Raw genomic sequence first — 22,108 nt, forward strand, 5'->3', positions numbered from 1 at the left:
TCACTTTTTTAGTATTCATACTTTTTAGTCACACTGTAGTCTTGTATTTTTTTCCACTTTTGTCTTCACATTGGAACTCATTAACATCACTTTCCCTTTTTTTAGCACTTTTATTTTTTATAATTTCATATTTTTCATAAAAGTGTCTGTATACAATTGATTGGCTGATCTCTAAACGTCTACACAGCACAAGAGACAATGAATTCAATGTTATAAAGTTTATTTATATAACTATGAAAGAAAGTATGAAACAAATTAACAAAGATAATAGTCAAATTGAAGTATAAAGGCTTTTTTTTCTCTTACATACAGTGATAGTGACTTTACAAGTCCACAGTGTCAACAGAACAATTCTCTAAAAATCACTATGTTATAACAAAATAATCTGCGAATAAATATAAGATACATTTGAAAAGTACAATAATTTGCTCCTCGTCGAGTTCATTAGTAAGTTCACCATTCTGGCAGACTTGGACATCAGGGTTTAAAACCTTGTCTGAATGCGGATTATTTTCTGTAAAAATACATCTCTGTTGTACCTCTTTTAGTTTGTTCAGCAATGAATTATAACAAAATGTGACAAATGTGTCTACATCCTGCCCAGCAGTGGAGGACCCATTCGACTTGAATCTTAAGCAGGCACAAGGGATATGAATAACATCAGTCTATTAAAATGAAATCGGAATCATGTTTCTTGTCAAGTCCATTACAGATGAAACCTCACCGGTCCTCGAGTCTCGTACGATAAAAAAAGGAATTTGCGCAAGCGTTTATGTGCTTTCTGAAATCTTCCAATGTGCTACAACTTTGCTCTTGCAGAGGTACACAATTATTGTGCCAGCGTTACTCGACTGTAATCTGCACGTTTAAGATGCATATCATAACTACTAAAGATTAACGGATGTGAATGAGGAATTTAACAGGAAGATATGTGCGAAATGCATTGAATTCCAGTCCTGTCAACCTTCCTCTCTTCTCATTGCGCCGAGTCTGAGTCGCTGGAGTCCAGACTAGCCTGTGCAGACTCGGTGCGGCAGCTCTGTGTGGATCCCGCGTGGTGCAAGGTCTGTGTGCTTCTCCTGAGACTCTCCAGCGACTGAAGGAAGGACCGTCTGGCCCGTTCTTCCTCCATAGGTGAAGCCCCTTCCTCCTCCACTTCGGCGATCTCTGCAAAAGTCACCGGCTGGGTCTTGAAGCGGGCGTCTCGGGGCCGCCGGGGACGGTTTCGGCCCCGAGCCAGACACTTGGGGACCGGTAGCTGCTGGGGAAACTCCTCCATGGCCGATGCCAAGACGTGTGCGGGTAGAACGGCGAATCCCACCGTCTCCATCGGACGGGAAGCCATGTATCTGGATGGCAAGGGCTGGCCGTTCGTCTTCTGAGATGTTAGGAGAGCCTTGCAATTCTCCAGGTTTCCCTGTGGTGAAGGATTTAAAGCAGCTTTCTCTTTTCCCCTGTATCCTTCTTGACAGAAGGTGACGCTAACAAACAGCTTGAGACTTCCAGAAGACACTCGAGGTGAATATCGGTTCACTCTGTCTGTATCTCTGTCGTTTCTGAGCGTGCCACTGACAGGGATGAACCAGCTCTGGCTTTTATATACGCTTCACTCCCCTAACGCTCTGGCTCCGCCCACCCACTGAGAACAGTCATGGTTCCGGCTGCCATACCAGTCCCTCCGAATCAGATCCTTGAAATAAATGCCAGCTAGAGAGGGAGTTGGGAAAGAAGAGGTGGGAGGGGCAGGAGAGAAGGGGATATGTGCAGATCTAACAGAGGGAATCAGAAAAGGGAGAAATAAACCAATGGCCAGGAGCAAGAAAATAGGGAGTGAGAGGACATGGGCAAAGAAGAGAGGAACAAAAGCTTTGGAGAAATCTATACATCATGCTATACAAGGGGGTCAAATTCAGATAACCACATCGAAATGAAAAGTAATTTTGCGTAAAGAAAATTAAGCTGTTTTAGGACCATTGCAACTATTTGGATTGCAATACTGCTTTATTTAAAATGAAACACGTTTTTCCTTGAAATTCTCATTAGTGTACTATGTCTGGTCTTTTTGTTTCCAATTGCCAATACTCTCAATTAATTACTGTTATTCTGTTAAAAAAAAAAAAAAAAAAAATGTGCCCAAAAATTTAATCCAGTTCCAAACCTACTGCCATGATATGTGCTTTACAATAAAAAAAATTCTCTTCATTTTACTGTTCTGAAAATCATTTTTAGCTTTGCAGTTAACCGCAAATAAACATAATTGTCATGAAAATGAAACGCAAAATATCCTGGAAAACAGGCTACATTTTATGCATAATAATATATATATTTTTTTTGCATTTATTATTATTGTACTTTTAATACAAATTATTTTGATGTGACTTTTTGTGAAATTCACTTGTACAGGTAAAATAATGATATAAATCCAATTTAAAAATAGAAAACAGACCATAAAATATAATATATAAAAATTATATATATACAGTACCAGTCAAAAGTTTGGAAACACTACTATTTTTAATGCTTTTGCAAGAAGTCTCTTATGCTCATCAAGCCTGCAGTAAAAAAAAAAAAAAAAAACAGTAATATTATGAAATATTATTACAATTTAAAATAATGGTTCTCTTTTTTAATATACTTTAAAATGTAATTTATTTTTGTGATGTGTACTCCAGTCTTTGGTGTCTTATGATCCTTCAGAAATCATTCTAATATGATGATTTGATACTCAGTTATTATCAATGATGGAAACAGTTGTGCTGTTTAATATATTTTTTGGAATACTTTTTTCAGGATTCATTGATGAGTAAAACGTTAACAGCATTTATTCATAAAAACAGCATTTATTCAAAATAAAAACATTTCTAACAATATAAATCGTTACCATCACCTTTTATCAATTTAGCGCATCCTTGTTGAATTAAAGTACTAATTTCTTTAAAAAAAAATAGTTATTGTTCCCAAACTTTTGAACGGTAGTGTATATTGTTACAAAAGATTTCTATTCTAAATAAATACAGTTCTTTTTAACTTTTTATTCATCAAATAATCCTGAAAAAAGTATCTCAGGTTATAAAAAAATATTAAGCAGCACAACTGTTTCCAACATTGATCATAAATCAGCATATTAGAATGATTTCTGAAGGATCATAAGACACCAAAGACTGGAGTACTTGCTGATGAAAATTCAGCTTTGCATCACAAAAATAAATTACATTTTAAAGTATATTAAAAAAGAGAACCATTATTTTAAATTGTAATAATATTTCATAATATTACTGTTTTTTTTTTTTTTTTTTTTTTTTTTAACTGCAGGCTTGATGAGCATAAGAGACCTCTTTCAAAAGCATTAAAAATAGTAGTGTTTCCAAACTTTTGACTGGTACTGTATATATTCTTTAATAGTTTAATATTACATTTGTTTTATTATATTTACATATATTTGTATAGAATTGTTTTTACTTAAACAGGTGAATCTCACACCTAGAATACATATAACTAAAGGAAATTGAATGATGAAGCCATTGCTAGTCGGCCAGATAAGGACAAGGACATGGAGGGTTGATGATGACTATCTATGAACTATTTTTCTCCTTTACTAGAGGTGTCGTGAGTTCAGCGACATGCACACGGCAAGAATCTCACCTAGCAGTGCCACGACCATGATCTCACCACCATAATGAGTTTCACCAACTCTCACTTTACTCTTACTCAGTCTCTTCATGTGCCATTCAGATCTGTCATTAACCCTCAAATCGTCCATGTCAGGCATGTCTGATGAACCCTGAGACATTTTGGGAGCCATGTGTGAAATTTATAGGGGCTGGATATTGTGACGTAACACACAGTGGCAGTTCCCATTTGTCATGGACCCTGAGGATGACCCATTAACAGCAAAACAGGAAACCCTAACGGTGCCATCTCCATAACACTCCCACTCATCCCATATTTCAGACGTCAAGGGGTTACCGTAAAGTCTACTCTAAGTAACGTCTATTTTGGGCAGAGTCACTCAGACACTTGCAGACAGGCACGTTCATCCACCCGCTAGGGTATTATCAATCAGGTGACATCATATAATGATGTCAAGGACACCTACACAAACCACGTGTTGTAGGAACGCCTTGTCAAGTTGATTAATAGCTTGTATCTGGACTAAGCAGTACAACATGCAGAAGAGATGTACTTGACAGCAACGAGGGTTAAATCACACGTACTATACCCTCTTTATGTACTATGAATCTAAACAATACCATAAAAACAATCAAGAAATACAATGGTCTCCATCTATGAAAAAACAGTGATATGCCAGTCAAAGAGATGAGAGATGTTTTAGCCGTAACCCTCTATACCTGCATGATCAGCAACAGCTGCTGGTATTTTGAACCCTTTAAATAAATACAGCACGGGACAGCTGGGTAATCCTGAACAAACTTAACAGTAGACAGGATTTTAGGAGCCTCTCTTCAACCTCAAGATCGAACCCCTTGCCAATGACACACCAATGTTACAGAAGCAAGCAAATGATTTACAAATCAAAACAGTCTCATGACTCGTTTTGTCAAATTTGTGCAAAATCTATATCTTAATTGTACGTTTTTACACTAGTTAGTTTTTGTTTAGGATTACAGTTGCTTACCTTTTTTTATTACAAATTGTAAGTTTTCCTATGAAACAAATTGCATGAATATATGTACCAAATTTAAACTTTTTTACATTTTCTTGTGATATCGGATTATTCTAATTTTCTCATTCTAATTATTTTACATTTTTAAAATGTCTTTAATTACATTGTTTTTTATTAGGGTTTCAAGCTCGTAGGCCTATGAATTAATCGAATTTCCAAGGATCAGCATTCTCCCCTAAAAGTGATCGAGCAGACCAAACCGTAAGTCATAGTGACTTGAAACTTTGAGGGATGGTAGTACTCACCCCATCTACAACATCATCAAGGCTCATCCCAATCGGCCTAATGGTGGCGCTACAGCGATCAAAAGTACTTAATGGCTCATAACGCAACCATTCGTCGCAGACTCAAGTGTCTAATATCACTGGAATCCAATTAGCTCAAGGCGAAAGATTTTTTTTTTGCGAACTAGTCCTAGGTTTGGTCCTAGATCTGATTATCAATAACTATCGAAAAAAAAGTAGAAATTTCGATTCACGTCCATGATGGGATGCCAAAACGTCTATGTAGGCATGACCACTTTTACTAAAACCGCGATCCCTCTTGAACAGAATGAGATAACTTCACCAAACTTGAAAATTTACCTTTGCAATTTTCACCTGTGTTGTATACCACTCGATTTTTCTACTCATTCTAAGCAACTCTGCCTCTAGGACCACCACTGTCAATTGAATCAACTGTTAAATATTGGATATTATTTCAAAAACATATTTCGCAAACTAGTCCTAGGTTTTTGGCTCAACTTCGATAACTGTTAAAAAGCTTTAACCATATATTTCTTAGGTAAATTGTCTGTTTTGGCTGTAAATGGTCTTCTCCATCTATGAGGTTGTTACAGGCTTGCTAAATAAAACACAATACCTTTTTACATGTAAAGGCCTTAAAGCGCTTGAACCCCGTAAATAACTTCTTGGAGCTAACTTAACGTATATTTAAATTAAATTAGTTTTTTTGTATTTTTATTTTCTTTAAAAAAAAAGTTAGACAAAGCGAGAAAATGTGCGAAAGTCTGAAGATTAGTCTGTTTTTCACCAATTGAAATTTCACCATTTTAATCATATTAATGATAATGCTATATTAAATGAAAATATATTATGGGCTAAAATGAACATTTTTGGTTTGGTGTAAAAAGACCTGGAAAAGTCATGTTAATTTAAACGTTTAACAAAGTTAAACGGGTAGAAATCGCTATATGCAAGTAAAAAAAATATATATATATTAAATCACAAACAACTGGAAGAGTCATGTAAATTCATTGGTAATAAAAAGTGTAAACCCACAAGAAAATTCGGTTATTTAAACAATTCTAATTTTCACTTTAATTGTATTAAAAATGTTATTTACCTAATTTAAATATTGTCTTTTAGAGTGAGGGGCCTTGGAGTCTAAAAGGTTGAGAACCACTGGCCTTACTGATGGGGTTGAGGGGGTATATAAGACAAAAAAGGAAAACAGGTTTATAGAACACAAAAAGTATTAACATTTTTTACAAATCAATATAATTTGCTAGAACAAACTGGACACACATTGAACCATTACATTAAATGATAACATTCAGCAACAAAGCAAAACATATATCCACAAAACAATAAATCCCCATGCTGGCCCAGGGCCACTGCGGCTTGATTCAGTTTGTGTCTGTGTTTATAAGGAGCATAAACAAATTTGTTGTCACATTAAGAGGTCTGTCTGTTAACATAATTAAAAAAAAAAGGTGAAAATACCACCGAGCCACTTTATTTTCCATGGACTTGGCCTCATTACAGGGGACGAAAAGCCTTATATTTATAGCACAACATGGACACATTCCCATGTAGGCCACTCGCTCGACATAACATCCAAAATTAGCAGAGGCAACATACTGACTTCCCCAACACGGACCAAAACATTTCACTCCTGTAATGGATAGCACATAAACATAAGTTAAATATTACCTCAACAGGTTATTTATAACCAACTCAAACATGTCAGTATATTTGAGGATGAGAAGTATAAAACTATGTATGCTAAGTATGCTAGAACTTTGATTGCTTGAAATGAGATGATACTATTTTTGTCTAAATGAATAATAAAAAAAAAAACTAAAAACCATAGTCAAATTGTTTTAAATGCTACAAGTTCATTTATGCATCACATCATTATAATGTACAGTATGAAAAATGGATAATAATTTTGAGATTTGAGAGTCTTATAAATGTTTTAATAGAGTGTTATATGACGGCAAAGGTAATCTAAATGTAAAAATAGAGAAAATAAGCATGAACAATTAAATATCCATTCAGATACTGATAAATCTGATAACTGATATGGTACCGATATATTGAGCATTCCCAGATGTAAACAGTCAGAAATTAGATATACGTCAAGCAAGATAATATCAGGGCCTAAAAATGGATTCCTAGATTTGCCTCCACAAAGCAATATTTAGTCCATCTCTTCCTGTAAGTAATGAAACAAATGACAATTAATTAGCTCTGTTGCACTCTGCATTGTGGAAGTAAACATAATCCTTATCTAAATGGTGGTGAGTGCAATGTACTCGGAAGGGATGTTGTTTTTGTTCCAGAGTTCTGCTGGGAAAAGGAGGAGTTTTCCCCTAAGACAGAGGGAGTCCTGGGTCTTAGTATTGGTGGGAATGAAAAGACAGGCCTTGACTTCAACAGACACAACACTGCCCAAGTCTAATGGATTTGTGCCGCCGCCGCACATGTTGCTGTTAGCCTTATGCGTCTAGACTCGTGATGCAGCTCTCTGATCTGAGAATTAGGAGGAGTGGGAATGTGTCTTCATGAAGCTCAAGCACAGGTCAGCCAAGCCAGACAAAAAGTTGTGTACTTTGTAAGTAATCACTCAACAGATGCTTCAATCAAAAGCCACTTTAAGCTTGTTTGTTGCTCATGTCAACTCTAATCTCTTATTGAAAAGAAACAACTTCCACCCCTTTGGTTACAAGTCTAACTCGTATGACAAAGAGGGGACGAGAGGCATAGTTTGCATGACTCTGATGTAACATGACAGCAGACCCTTGCGGTTGGACACAAGGGACCGTTTCCAGTTCTGAGGCAGGTGCTGAAAACAAATCCATGCGGTCTTGCTAACCAAGGCCACTGAAAGGCTACTGGGAGAGAGGATCCTGGCAGGACACGGGTTATTGGACTTCTCAAACATGCTGTTTTTCTGTTGGTTATGATCCCAGTGCAATTGAGAAATGTTGAAAGCATACTGGACACTATGCCAAAAGTTTATTTAAAGGGGCTCTGGAAAGAGGTACCATGAAGGTTTTAAAGAGTGTCATCTTGAAAATCCATCTATGGTAAAGGGTTAGTTCAACCAAAAATAAAAATTCTCTCATCAGTTTTTCACCCTCATGTTATTCCAAACCAGAACAAACCTCATTGGTTCTTGCAGAAAGTCAAAGGTGTTTGCGCGACACACGAGAACAAACCTCATTGGTTCTTGCAGAAAGTCAAAGGTGTTTGCGCGACACACGAGAACAAACCTCATTGGTTCTTGCGGAAACTCAAAGGTGTTTGTGCGACACGAGAACAAACCTCATTGGTTCTTGCGGAAACTCAAAGGTGTTTGCGCGACACACGAGAACCTCATTGGTTCTTGCAGAAACTCAAAGGTGTTTGCGCGACACACGAGAACAAACCTCATTGGTTCTTGCAGAAAGTCAAAGGTGTTTGCGCGACACACGAGAACAAACCTCATTGGTTCTTGCAGAAACTCAAAGGTGTTTGCGCGACACACAAGAACAAACCTCATTGGTTCTTGCAGAAACTCAAAGGTGTTTGTGCGACACGAGAACAAACCTCATTGGTTCTTGCGGAAACTCAAAGGTGTTTGCGCGACACACGAGAACCTCATTGGTTCTTGCAGAAACTCAAAGGTGTTTGCGCGACACACGAGAACAAACCTCATTGGTTCTTGCAGAAAGTCAAAGGTGTTTGCGCGACACACGAGAACAAACCTCATTGGTTCTTGCAGAAACTCAAAGGTGTTTGCGCGACACACAAGAACAAACCTCATTGGTTCTTGCAGAAACTCAAAGGTGTTTGTGCGACACGAGAACAAACCTCATTGGTTCTTGCGGAAACTCAAAGGTGTTTGCGCGACACACGAGAACCTCATTGGTTCTTGCAGAAACTCAAAGGTGTTTGCGCGACACACGAGAACAAACCTCATTGGTTCTTGCAGAAAGTCAAAGGTGTTTGCGCGACACACGAGAACAAACCTCATTGGTTCTTGCAGAAACTCAAAGGTGTTTGCGCGACACACGAGAACAAACCTCATTGGTTCTTGCAGAAACTCAAAGGTGTTTGCGCGACACACGAAAACAAACCTCATTGGTTCTTGCAGAAACTCAAAGGTGTTTGCGCGACACACGAGAACAAACCTCATTGGTTCTTGCGGAAACTCAAAGGTGTTTGCGCGACACACGAGAACAAACCTCATTGGTTCTTGCAGAAACTCAAAGGTGTTTGCGCGACACACGAGAACAAACCTCATTGGTTCTTGCAGAAACTCAAAGGTGTTTGCGCGACACACGAGAACAAACCTCATTGGTTCTTGCAGAAACTCAAAGGTGTTTGCGCGACACACGAGAACAAACCTCATTGGTTCTTGCAGAAACTCAAAGGTGTTTGCGCGACACACGAGAACAAACCTCATTGGTTCTTGCAGAAACTCAAAGGTGTTTGCGCGACACACGAGAACAAACCTCATTGGTTCTTGCAGAAACTCAAAGGTGTTTGCGCGACACACGAGAACAAACCTCATTGGTTCTTGCAGAAACTCAAAGGTGTTTGCGCGACACACGAGAACAAACCTCATTGGTTCTTGCAGAAACTCAAAGGTGTTTGCGCGACACACGAAAACAAACCTCATTGGTTCTTGCAGAAACTCAAAGGTGTTTGCGCGACACACGAGAACAAACCTCATTGGTTCTTGCAGAAACTCAAAGGTGTTTGCGCGACACACGAGAACAAACCTCATTGGTTCTTGCGGAAACTCAAAGGTGTTTGCGCGACACACGAGAACAAACCTCATTGGTTCTTGCAGAAACTCGAAGGTGTTTGCGCGACACACGAGAACAAACCTCATTGGTTCTTGCAGAAACTCAAAGGTGTTTGCGCGACACACGAGAACAAACCTCATTGGTTCTTGCGGAAACTCAAAGGTGTTTGCGCGACACACGAGAACAAACCTCATTGGTTCTTGCGGAAACTCAAAGGTGTTTGCGCGACACACGAGAACAAACCTCATTGGTTCTTGCGGAAACTCAAAGGTGTTTGCGCGACACACGAGAACAAACCTCATTGGTTCTTGCGGAAACTCAAAGGTGTTTGCGCGACACACGAGAACAAACCTCATTGGTTCTTGCGGAAACTCAAAGGTGTTTGCGCGACACACGAGAACAAACCTCATTGGTTCTTGCAGAAACTCAAAGGTGTTTGCGCGACACACGAGAACAAACCTCATTGGTTCTTGCAGAAACTCAAAGGCGTTTGCGCGACACACGAGAACAAACCTCATTGGTTCTTGCAGAAACTCAAAGGCGTTTGCGCGACACACGAGAACAAACCTCATTGGTTCTTGCAGAAACTCAAAGGTGTTTGCGCGACACACAAGAACAAACCTCATTGGTTCTTGCGGAAACTCAAAGGTGTTTGCGCGACACACGAGAACCTCATTGGTTCTTGCAGAAACTCAAAGGCGTTTGCGCGACACGAGAACAAACCTCATTGGTTCTTGCAGAAACTCAAAGGTGTTTGCGCAACACACGAGAACAAACCTCATTGGTTCTTGCAGAAACTCAAAGGTGTTTGCGCGACACACGAGAACAAACCTCATTGGTTCTTGCAGAAACTCAAAGGTGTTTGCGCGACACACAAGAACAAACCTCATTGGTTCTTGCAGAAACTCAAAGGTGTTTGCGCGACACACGAGAACAAACCTCATTGGTTCTTGCAGAAACTCAAAGGTGTTTGCGCGACACACGAGAACAAACCTCATTGGTTCTTGCGGAAACTCAAAGGTGTTTGCGCGACACACGAGAACAAACCTCATTGGTTCTTGCAGAAACTCAAAGGTGTTTGCGCGACACACGAGAACAAACCTCATTGGTTCTTGCAGAAACTCAAAGGTGTTTGCGCGACACACGAGAACAAACCTCATTGGTTCTTGCAGAAACTCAAAGGCGTTTGCGCGACACACGAGAACAAACCTCATTGGTTCTTGCAGAAACTCAAAGGCGTTTGCGCGACACACGAGAACAAACCTCATTGGTTCTTGCAGAAACTCAAAGGCGTTTGTGCGACACACGAAATCACTTATGTGTCATTAAAAATAGCTTAATTTGTGTTTTGAAGATGAATGAAAGTTATATTTGTTTGAAACGACCTGAGGGTAATTAAATGTTGACAGAATGTTCACTTTCAGTTGAACTGTCTCTTTAACTGAGCACAGGATTTGTTTCTCAGTAAGAGCTGAGAAGAGTTGTTGCACAATGCACACACTATTTACCCTAACCCAACAGATCTCCCTGCACACTCTGGGAATGAAACTTATAACAAAGTTAATTGTAGTGGAAAAATTAATGGCCAGTGATCCCATAACACAGCGAGGGTCCCTGCATTCCAGAACAGAAGCACCATTTCCATGAGCAGGTCAGTCTTTATGGGGAAGCTCTGAAAGGCATTGCATTGCCAGCCAAGCAGAAAGGAACACCAAGTAACTCAAATTAAAGAGCTCCGACAAATCACTGAAGTCACAAGCAAGAGCAAGAGATTCACGGTTTGCAGTGTCTAAACATTTTGCAGTTCTCTGGATATTATCTGGCATTTGGAATTGCCAAAACGGTTGCTTTCGTTTGATGGCGTTCCCATATTTAAGGATATTTTCTTTAAAAGAGTGACATACAGTAACAGCCCCATATCTGAACCTCTGTGCCTTGAACTCCAGGGAATGAATATGCACAAATTTAAAAATAGACTCAAGAAAAGTTTTAAACGGTGAGTTATATAATATTTGTGTTTTCTTTGATTGCATTGCTGTTTATTGTTAAACTTCCACCGAGTTAACATGGTCTTCGTCTCTCGAGGTTGGTGGTAACGTGTGTGGACACAGAGACATCCATTTAGCTCAACCAACCACACAAGGACTCGACCGTGACTCATCAATTATGTGATGAGGATCTTACCAACCATCTGCACAGAAAACATGGGATACATGTTGTTTCCAAACGTCTTGGAAAGACTGGCAGCACTTCAAAAATATTATAAACCTCATAATATAATAAATACATAAATAAAGGACATGGATAGTTTCCTAGTGTTTGTTGAAAAGGCTAGTTTTGAATATTTTTTACATCACCCATGTGTAATTATGATTTGCACAATGGTTCAAGTTTTTTTGAAAGAAATTCATTATTTTGTTCAACAAGGATGCATTTAATTGGTCAAAAAATATATTTATAATAAATAAATAAAATATTCATCAAAGAATCCTGAAAAAATTTAGCATGATTTCCAGAAAGATTTTAAGCAGCAAAAATGTACTATTAAGTTTTCAAACTTTAAAATAATAAGAACATTTATTAATAACTGAGTACCAAATCATCATATTAGAATGATTTCTACGTGACACTGAAGACTAATGAGTAATGATGCTGAAAATTCAGCTTTGCATCACAGGAACAAATGACAGAAATTACAAATTATTACAGAAATTATTTTAAATTGTAATAATCTACTGTAAAGACTTATTTTTACTGTATTTTTAATCAAATAAATTCAGCCTTTGTGAGTAGAAGATAAAAAAAAAATAATAAAAAAAAATCTTACCGACCCCAAACTTTTGAACGGCAGTGTAACTAAACCCCATAATGACATTGAACAAATGTTTGTAACTCAGTTTTATTCACAGGCTATAAATGAAAAATTGCAGAACATGCAATATTTAAACAGCAATTTACCTATAAAAAGAGCCTTTGGGGGGGTTATAACTGAAATATGAGCCACTTGGCACCATTTATTTGACATTCTCCAACGTCATAAACAAATAAAACCTGTAATTCTTTCTTGGAACAAAAGCTATTTTGTGGACAACTGCTGTGAGAAAATAATCATTTATGTAAACAAAAATACAATAATGCCAGTCAAGTTTATCATTGTTCAGAGTCTTTGACTGAAAGTGAACCTAATAAATAACTAAACTGAACAGAAAGGAAGTGTTTAACAGTATAGTCTGTGAATGAGACAGACCTCTTCAGATCTCTTCAACCCTGCGGTCTCTTCTCTCAGCGATCATCTCACAGATCTCCAACTGGGACTCTCTGGCTCTGGGTATATGGTGCGGAAAGTGAGATTTATCCGAGGCCCGCGGTCATGGTACTCCTTTGCGACCTGGTGCTATTAAAAAAAAAAAACATTAATAATGTTAAAACTGCACTCACAATGAGGCAATGTAGCCAATAAACCAACTTAAATATGGTTAATCAGCCTTGGCGTCCTCCTCGAAAGACAGCGGTGATGCATGATATGTATTTAATATTTCAAATACACGATTACACATGGTGTCATGTATATTTGGACAGACAGATGATAAAGAATGTAGCTTGACTATGCAAAAGTAGTATGTTTACATGCAGTGTTGAATTGGTGCCCACAGTTATGTACTTTTGACGCAGAACGTCCCTTTGACAATTATGTAACAGCTTTCAAAGCCTATACAAATGTTGTGATCATTTTAAAGGAACGTTAGTTAACTTTATTTTGACAGGTCAATGAGAGTTATGTCAACCTAATAAGATCGCCTGAAAGCTTTTTGGCACAATCCGTGAGTGACCTTTCTTAAACGGTTTTGAGATGTCGCCATTAAATGTTTTTGACCTTTATCTATTCTTTGTGCCTCACCAAAGGCCTGTGGTTCTTCTTGGAGTCGGATTTCAAAAACAACTCTTAAAAAGGATTAAAATAACTTCCAGCAGGTTTTTACACTAAAATGCAAAAAAACAACAACACAAAAAAAACATTTACTTTTCTAAGTGCACTCATCTACACTGTGTGTATAGATATATGGCGACATGACATGTCATTTGACGATTAACTGCTACATAATCAATAGAAAATGTACAAAAATGCAAAATAACCCATTTTTAAATTAAATTAAAATAAAACTATGAAAAAGTAGGGGGGAAAGGTTTCTGCTCTGAAATATTGGATGTTTTGTGATTTCTCTCCAGTGTCTGTAGTATTTTATGTGCACTGTTTTTGCAAAGTCTTTCTTGGAAACACTGTCCGCTTCAGTATGCTGTGAAGAAACACGTTCATTTTCCCTCTTTAAACAATTACACAGACTCTCAACGGCAAACGGTGTGACCGTTCCAGATCATCCCGATCACATGTGATCAGTTTTCCAGAATGTACCGTAGAGCCAAAACAAAGGAACACTATACCCCCCAACCCCAACACACTGATTTAGCCATTTTCAGCCTTTCTTCACAGTCTGGCTTATCAGCAGCGTTTTTAAAGCAGACTGTTATTAACTGGCAGCTTCACCGCTCATTTTAGACTAAACAAATGCTCCTGCCAGTTCTTAGAGTCACATTAAATCTCGAATAAACTCTCGGTAAAAGTTCTTGTAAATCGGCTCAAATTGTTTCCAGGAGGGTGATTCGATTTACTGATACTGATCTCGCCAAAGGCACAATCACTTCACACCATCTAAAATACCAGTGAAGTCTTAGTGTTTTTCTGCTCCCGTCTGAGCTTGTGGTGCAACTTAGCAAGAAAACAGTGCTTAGATTTCTGACTCTGGTTAAGTGATTCTGTTGTGTTTATCAAAATCAGATCATTTCTTCAGAGCAGTACCTGCCAGTCGTCCTGTGTGCAGCCTTCCATGAGCAGGAGGGTCCCGTGGGCCAGCGGGATGCGTATGCGCTCCACATAGCTGTAGTCTCCGTTGTCCTCCTGGAACACATACACTCAATTTACACTCAATTTACCATGACCTTAAATTCATTTAACATCCAGACCTGTTGGAAAACAAGCTCAAATAATGTTTTACAAACATTTTCCATTCAAACTTAAAATGAGACACATAATGGAAACATAATCAGGGTACGCAGACTTCAAAAGCAAACGCAGTTTGATTCATTCTAAGGGCTAAAAAGAAGGAGAAAATGACTAAATTACAATAGCGCCAGAAACTTTCACTGACATTGTAATCAGGATTCTGATAAAAGTATTAAGATTTGCCGTTTTAAACTAGTGTTGCCCTGATATTCAAATTCTGACCGGTGCTGAACTCCAAATTTTTTATTAATTAAAATGGTAAATACATTAAAAATAAAACACTAAATTAAATGCTAGAGGTGAATTTAGGCAATACAACATTACATGTACAGCATGAAAAATGGATATTCACTAATAGATTTGCTAAACATTATATCAAACAGTGTTATATAATTAGGAAGTGTTTTTTCTGATAAAAAATATTGTCTGCAAATAAAGCTAATTGGCACAGCTGCACAATTTGGCCAAAACTTTTGTGATTCTACATATAAATATGACTATAATAATAACAACAATAATATTATTTTGTATTATGATTAGTATTACCATTACTACTAAATCAAAATAAGAAATATTACTACTGTACTATTCCACTGTAAAATAAAAAAATGAAATTGAAAAAAAAATGATAATAATAATACCGGCAATTATCATTTTTATTATTAGTATTATTATTACTATATAAAAATAAACAAAAGAAGAATTATTACTAATGTAATAGTTCACTGTAAAATAAAAAATGAAATTTAAGAAATCATTAATCATTATAATAACTATTATTTATTTATTTATTTATTTTACAGTACAACTGTTAAGATACAATAGTAATATTTATGGCTACAATAAATAAATCGATTAAATTTAACAATAACACTACTGACTTCAGTAGAGCTGCTTATAGCTGAATTGAACTCATTTTAAATGATGAACTTTGCAGTATTATTGAATTTAATTGAATCAACACTGAACTAAATTGAGCACAATATTGTCTTTAACAGAGCTGCTTTACAGTTGAAATTGAATTTGTTTCATAATTGATCAATTTTGTGACATCGGCACTGTTATTGAACTGAACTGAAACAACACTAAGTTAAATAATGACACTATCGTCTTCCGAAAAGCTGCTTATAGCCGAGTTGAACGCGTTTCAAAATTGATAAACTAACATTGTCTTAACTTTTTTCAGTTCAAACGTTAAACCATCAAGCTCTTGTCCGGTGGAAAACAGCAGGGAGCCCATAAAGCTGACAACCATATCATGATTTTGGTTTTATTATGATTAATCGCGCTGCCCTAATGCATCATGCATCCTTGTGTAAACACCAAAATTCACATCATTTAAACCCTAGTATGACTGTGACAAGTTATAAATGGCCCGTTCGCAGACTCACAGGAAGTGGCTGCTTTCGGAGACTGAACACTCTAGTGTCACCCAGACTCAGAGAGGCGATGGTGGGCTGGGGTCCTAATGAAGGCTCGCTGTCACTGTGCCAGCCAATACTGTCTTTACCGTCCCGGTACAGGTTACACAGCAATGAGTTGAACGTGTGGCCGCTCTTCTGCTCAAGAGCCAGACGCAGAGAGCTAAGAACAGGAGGCCACTATAATAAAAGAGAAATATAGAAAGATGTCATTCTTGTTTGCTCAATTGCTAATGTAAAAGCAGCAGATCATACGATTTACCTGAGCATTGGCCTCCATAGTGGAGCGTGAATATGTGTATGGCAGTTCTCCATACCAACAAGTGAGTCTGGGTTCCTCATATGCATCACCTGAAGTGCAAAACACAATGAATATAAAGTACGTTCTGCTATTTGTACTTTCAATACTGCGTAACATCTATTGGAGTTTAAAGACAATTCATATCCAGTAATACTCAGTTACAGTTGGTAATCTGACTGCACTGACACTATTGAACGAGAACAAAACCTCAACTGAACTGAGCTGGATATTGAACTTGAACTGAATTGAATCAACATTGAATTGAATTGAGCTGAACTGTCTTCTGTAGAGCTGCTTTACAGTTGAAATTGAATTAGTTTCATAGTTGATACATTTTGCAACATCGCTATTGAACTGAACTGAATCAACACTGAACTGAATCGAGTTGAATAATGACACTATCGTCTTCTGAAAAGATGTTTTACAGCTGAAATTGAATTTGTTTCATAAATTATGAATTTAGTAACATCATCACTGTTATTTTCCTATTTATTACTGTCAAGCTGCTTCAAACCAATCTGTATTGTATTAAGCGCTATATAAATAAATAAATGTGACTTGACTTGATGATGTGTCGATCTTCAGCGCACCAAATAAGGGCCGAAAGTTCGCGGAACCAGAACATATTCGTCAAAACAAGTCTTGATCAGTCACAGTCATACGTGAACTACTCCTGATCCAAAGCAAATGTTTAAACATTTGGTATATTTGGGACTTTTACAAAAAAAATGATGTCGGTCCTGAAAGGTAAACAGACGAGAGAACTGGAGGCAGTGGCATTCCTGCCAATTTACTGATGAAGAAGGACTGGAAAGAGTGAGTCACTGTGGGAAGAGTACTAAGAGTGGGAGAGATGCAGAATGACATTATATGCTTATTTTCATTCTCCTGTTTAGCACCAAGGCTCAACGTATGTTCATATGCTACAGGAAAATTTTTTTTTGCTGCTTTTTCAATATGCTTTATTAAAATGAGCTAAAGCAACACAATTGCTGAACATTTGATCACTTATCAACTTAATTTCATTGTGTTCAGTCCACTTACAGTCTGTATTTAAAAATTGAGGCTTACTTAAAGGGATAGTTCACCCAAAAATGAACATTCTGTCATCATTTACTCACCCTCAAGTTGTTCCAAACCTGTATGAGTTTCTTTGTTCTGCTGAACACAAAGGAAGATATTTGGAAGAATGTTTGTAATCAAACAGATCTCGGTCCCCATTGACTACCATAGTATATATTTTTCCTACTATGGAAGTCAATGGGGACCGAGATCTGTTTGATTACAAACATTCTTCCAAATATCTTCCTTTGTGTTCAGCAGAACAAAGAAACTCATACAGGTTTGGAACAACTTGAGGGTGAGTAAATGATGACAGAATTTTCATTTTTGGGTGAACTATCCCTTTAAATCACTTGTGTTGGGACTTCATGAAACACTTTTGCTGCATTAACTGAAACTGTATGGGTTGATTCTTAGTTCCCAGCATGCTTTGCACAGAACTGAATTGAAAGAGTAAATGTTTAAATTAAGTGTTATTTTATGCATTTTTGAGTAAACGCTAGATATTCAATTGGACATTTAAAGAGTTTCTGACTCACTTTTTGATAGACAAATTGAAATTTCCAAGGACTTTTTTTTTTTTTTTTTTTTTTACTGATTTTCATAAAGTAAACATAATAATAACTTTCATATTGTTAGTAATTCAAGATGAGCACTTACTGGACTGAAGAAACTTATGTTTACTTGATTATCCATCTTGGAATAATGTTAAATAATGGATCATGTTAATTAATGAGTGTCAATTATGACCCATCAGGCTTTTGAGAGATGTTTATTTGTTCATCTCTCAATTATCATAGCATTATATGCTTTGCCTCCACAACGAAAACTACTAAGCTACTTTGATCATAAGACTAAGACATTTTATTGGGAGATATAGAGTGACAACTGATATTTATTTGCATTTTATGGAAGTATTCTGCTATACTGTTAAAAAGATATTATTGATTTTATTACAAGCTATCAGAATTTCATCATACTTTTTGACCATATAAATATCAGCAAATGCACCAAATTGCATTTTTTTTTGGGTCGGTTTGGGCCTTAGAATAAAATTAAGGTGCTTTTCCTCCTCAAGTATGAGCTCTATATGAGCTATATCACACTATATGAGCCAAAAAAGCCTGATGCACCACATTTTTGTTCAAGATGTTTTTAATATTTTGTCTAAAGGTTCAATAATTGTTCCACTTTTTTCTGACTATTATTTCATATGTCAGGCTTTACGGGGTTAATCTTGAACATAATCTCCAGAGGTTAAAACACTATTTCCCCTTCCCCAATTTACAGTACTTCAACATGCGACATACCCATCATCCTAAAATTGGTCTTTTGTGACCAGGGCAGTTCAGCGAGCAGCTTACTAAACATCCAGTCCGCCTCCTCCTGCTGTAGGAACCCCGGTATGAGCCGCAGTCTGGGCAGAAACACAGTAAACAATCACCTAAATGCAGGAAATGTTCTTTTGAAGGTGATTTTTTTGTTTTGTTTATGCTACTTTAAACTCTGAGTATTCTTACCGGGAAACACCAGTAGGCCCCTGACTAATCTCATAGTCACCGGCATTTCTGAAAAAAAAAAAAAAAAAAACACAGTGAAAATATATATATATATATACACGTGGCATGTCAATCAACAGGGTTTTACTGCTTGAAAGTGCCTTGTACTGAGTCACTCACTCGATCACTTTCTCTGCAGGAATCTCTCTGATGGGCTGACAAAAAGACACAGGATAAATTAGAGACACTTAGATGTGAGCACTGTCCAAGAAAACAGCATATAAAAGCTACAGAACGGCTCTTACGTCAGGCTGATTGAACTCAAATGATCGCGGTCCGTATTTCCATGACGCTGACTGGACATCTTTAGCTGAAACTTAGAACACAACTCATATTAATTTAATGAACCATTCAGGAATCACACTTATCACTGTAACAAAATGAACAGAAGCAGAAAACAATACACTGATACACTGTACTACACCTATACCGCCTGTTTTGTCTTCTGAAGTGCATTTATAAAGTTAGTCAGTGTTTTTTGAAACAAAACAAAAATCCAATTAAGTTTTATATAACCTTTCATACTTTCTCTGACCCTTGTATTTAAACAGGCTGTTTTTGCTACTGCACCTTTAAGATTTCTATATGTAAATGATCTGTTTATGATGATTGTATTGGGTATTGGCAAAAGTTTACAGTGTGGGTTTTCAAGGGGTTTTTTGAACAATGAATTTCCATGACTTTTCCAGTCATGTAATCATTTGGGGAAATTATTTATTTAATAATTTATGTTAATAATAATAATAAAGTCATTTACTAAACTCTTAATTTAAAAATAGAAAATAATTTATTTAATAAAGTTTCCATTACTTTTTCACAACTTCTCAGCTTATTTAATATTACTGCTTAAGGATTTTGGAAAATCATTTATTTGATAATTTATGTAAACAATCATTAAAAAAAATTCTTAATCATTTGCTTAATCACTCGATTTAAATAGAAAATCAAGTTTATATTACTTTTTTTAAGATTGTATTAATTTACATGACTTTTTCACAACTTTTCAAAGATTTTTGAAAATCATTTAATCATTTACGTTAAAAAAAATCGGATACATTTTCTTAATAACTTAACTTGCATAAAAAAATCCCTTGTTTAATCTAGTTTCAATGACTTTTTAAGTTTTTATGAATTTCCATGATATTTCCACAATTTTTCATTTTACTGCACAAGGTTTATTTAACCATAAAAAAAAAAAAAAAAAAAAATTTCATAGAAATAAAAAATGATTTATTTAATCACTTTTCAACTACCCTTTTCAAGATTTTATTGATTTCTATGACTTTTACAGGCCTGGAAATCACATTTATTCTCTCAAGACTGTAGAAACATGTTGTGGAATACTAAACAGATGTGATTATGTAAATAATGTATATGTCATTCCATTTTTTTTGTTTTTTTGTTGCTGTACATGTATTATAATAAGTAAACTCTTGGAAAGCTGTCATACCAGTTGGCTGTTGTGGTTTGTGAAGAGGTTTGGCCCAGGAGCCCTGGACCCTCGCTCGCTGCCTTTTATCACTCATCAAAAGCTAAAAAATTATCTGACAAGACAAAAACATATGACGTCCGTGGGCTTTAGTACCTTAGAAGGACACAAATATATATATACATTTTTTATATATACAGTTTTACAAGTGAAATGATACATAAGGATTTTGCTGCCATCTTCAGGTATTTTCAGCATATCACTCATTAAAGGATTTCACTCCTATTTCATTCTTGAATGTGGTTATGGGTCAGTTTTTAAAACCAATCACTTCAAAAGATGAGCATAGAGAGCCATATTATAAATGCATAAGCATGTTTGATGTAAACAGACTGATGACATCTAACGTTATACTTAAGTTACATTTCATTTGCACACTTCCAAGAGAAAGACATGTTTTAATAACTTTTTAATAACCTGATAGCTGTCCCAAACATTAACACTTTCAATAATACTTACACACAGTCGTTTCGAGTCGATTTTTCTCGGTCTTCAACGCGTTTGAACATTTGTGTAATGTAATACAATCAGTTCTGGTGTTCATCGAAACGTGTCCGGGTTACCACAATGACCGATGAAATATGTCCTACCTTCAGATGATCGTTCCTCCCCCTGCCTTCTGTAAGTACACTGCTATTTGAATATATAATATGCATCATTAAATATGTGTATTATACAAATATAATATTGTATATTTGTTTAAAAAGCAACACTAATGCTATAGATAACCTACTAGACTCTCTATTTGTTTTGTGATATTACAACTAACCTTTTGTAGGAAATATTTAGAAGCCTACAAAATGATACTGAAAAAAGAAACGCAGACTTGCATAAGGAAAGTATTTGCTCATTTTCAACATAGAACTAACTTTTTATCAACATTTTCTATGAGGCATTAAGCAAAGTATCTTCAAAAATGGTTAAATACCTGATAAACAAAGTGAACACCTGCATTCAGGTGCATTATGTCAGGCGTTGCCATTTACACAAAGACTGTTTGGTAGATGTAAAAAAAAAAAAAAGCTAGATTATTACATTAAGAAGTAGAAGATAGCTGTAAAATGCTTGGCAAAGCCTTAAACCTTGAAGTTTTACTGTGCAAGTGTAAACACTGATTGGCGCAGATCTGTTGTGCTTCATTCAGGAGAAATTAATGTTCTTTTAGTAAATTAGATTCTGTAGGACTGAGTCAGAGAATGTCTAATATGGCGAGAAGTTTCACTCTCACTACACTTCCGGCTTCTGAACTGGTTGCAGTTCCACTCTGATTCCATATGAGGGCGCTCACAGGACGAGTGCAGAATGAATGGAGGTCAATGGCGGTATACCCCTCAAAATCCACTTTTCTCAGGATATATTTTTTTGTCTAGTAATTTGAATGTTGTATTCGAAAGGAGATGCAAAGAAATTACACATTGCTGGGTGTTAGATTTTTTAGAGTCACTTATTTGCTTTAAAAAAGTCTTTCAAAGTGTCAATGACGTCAGAATGCTGACGTCATTAGCAGAATGCT

At 36.5% G+C, this 22,108-nt stretch overlaps 2 protein-coding genes across 2 annotated transcripts; both read right to left on the reverse strand.

The window, feature by feature from the left end:
- Positions 1–203: 203 nt before the first annotated feature.
- On the reverse strand, positions 204–1,872 carry cUnh11orf96 (chromosome Un C11orf96 homolog). Its single transcript, XM_084397565.1, has one exon. The coding sequence runs from the start codon at positions 1,343–1,345 to the stop codon at positions 977–979; it is 369 nt and encodes a 122-aa protein (XP_084253691.1). The 5' UTR covers positions 1,346–1,872; the 3' UTR covers positions 204–976.
- A 10,715-nt stretch (positions 1,873–12,587) lies between these two features.
- On the reverse strand, positions 12,588–21,178 carry alkbh3 (alkB homolog 3, alpha-ketoglutarate dependent dioxygenase). Its single transcript, XM_084396874.1, has 10 exons — positions 21,055–21,178; positions 20,557–20,650; positions 19,352–19,422; positions 19,227–19,261; positions 19,068–19,115; positions 18,858–18,964; positions 16,447–16,535; positions 16,155–16,364; positions 14,560–14,658; positions 12,588–13,098 (listed from the first exon to the last, which is right to left on the reverse strand). Exons 2-10 carry the CDS (start codon positions 20,630–20,632, stop codon positions 12,994–12,996), a joined length of 840 nt encoding a protein of 279 aa, XP_084253000.1. The 5' UTR covers positions 20,633–20,650; positions 21,055–21,178; the 3' UTR covers positions 12,588–12,993.
- Positions 21,179–22,108: the final 930 nt, after the last annotated feature.

The sequence above is a fragment of the Rutilus rutilus genome (genome assembly GCF_951802725.1).
Source record: "Rutilus rutilus genome assembly, chromosome: 23".
NCBI lineage: Eukaryota > Metazoa > Chordata > Actinopteri > Cypriniformes > Leuciscidae > Rutilus > Rutilus rutilus.

Coding starts and splice junctions, on each gene's coding strand:
- cUnh11orf96 (XM_084397565.1), bottom strand. CDS start 1,345: ATGGCTTCCCGTCCGATGGAGACGGTGGGATTCGCCGTTCTACCCGCA.
- alkbh3 (XM_084396874.1), bottom strand. CDS start 20,632: ATGAGTGATAAAAGGCAGCGAGCGAGGGTCCAGGGCTCCTGGGCCAAA. Junction 19,116..19,226: donor CCTGCAGAGAAAGTGATCGA/GTGAGTGACTCA, acceptor TTTTTTTTTCAG/AAATGCCGGTGACTATGAGA. Junction 14,659..16,154: donor TCCGAAAGCAGCCACTTCCT/GTGAGTCTGCGA, acceptor TATGTGTTCCAG/GAGGACAACGGAGACTACAG.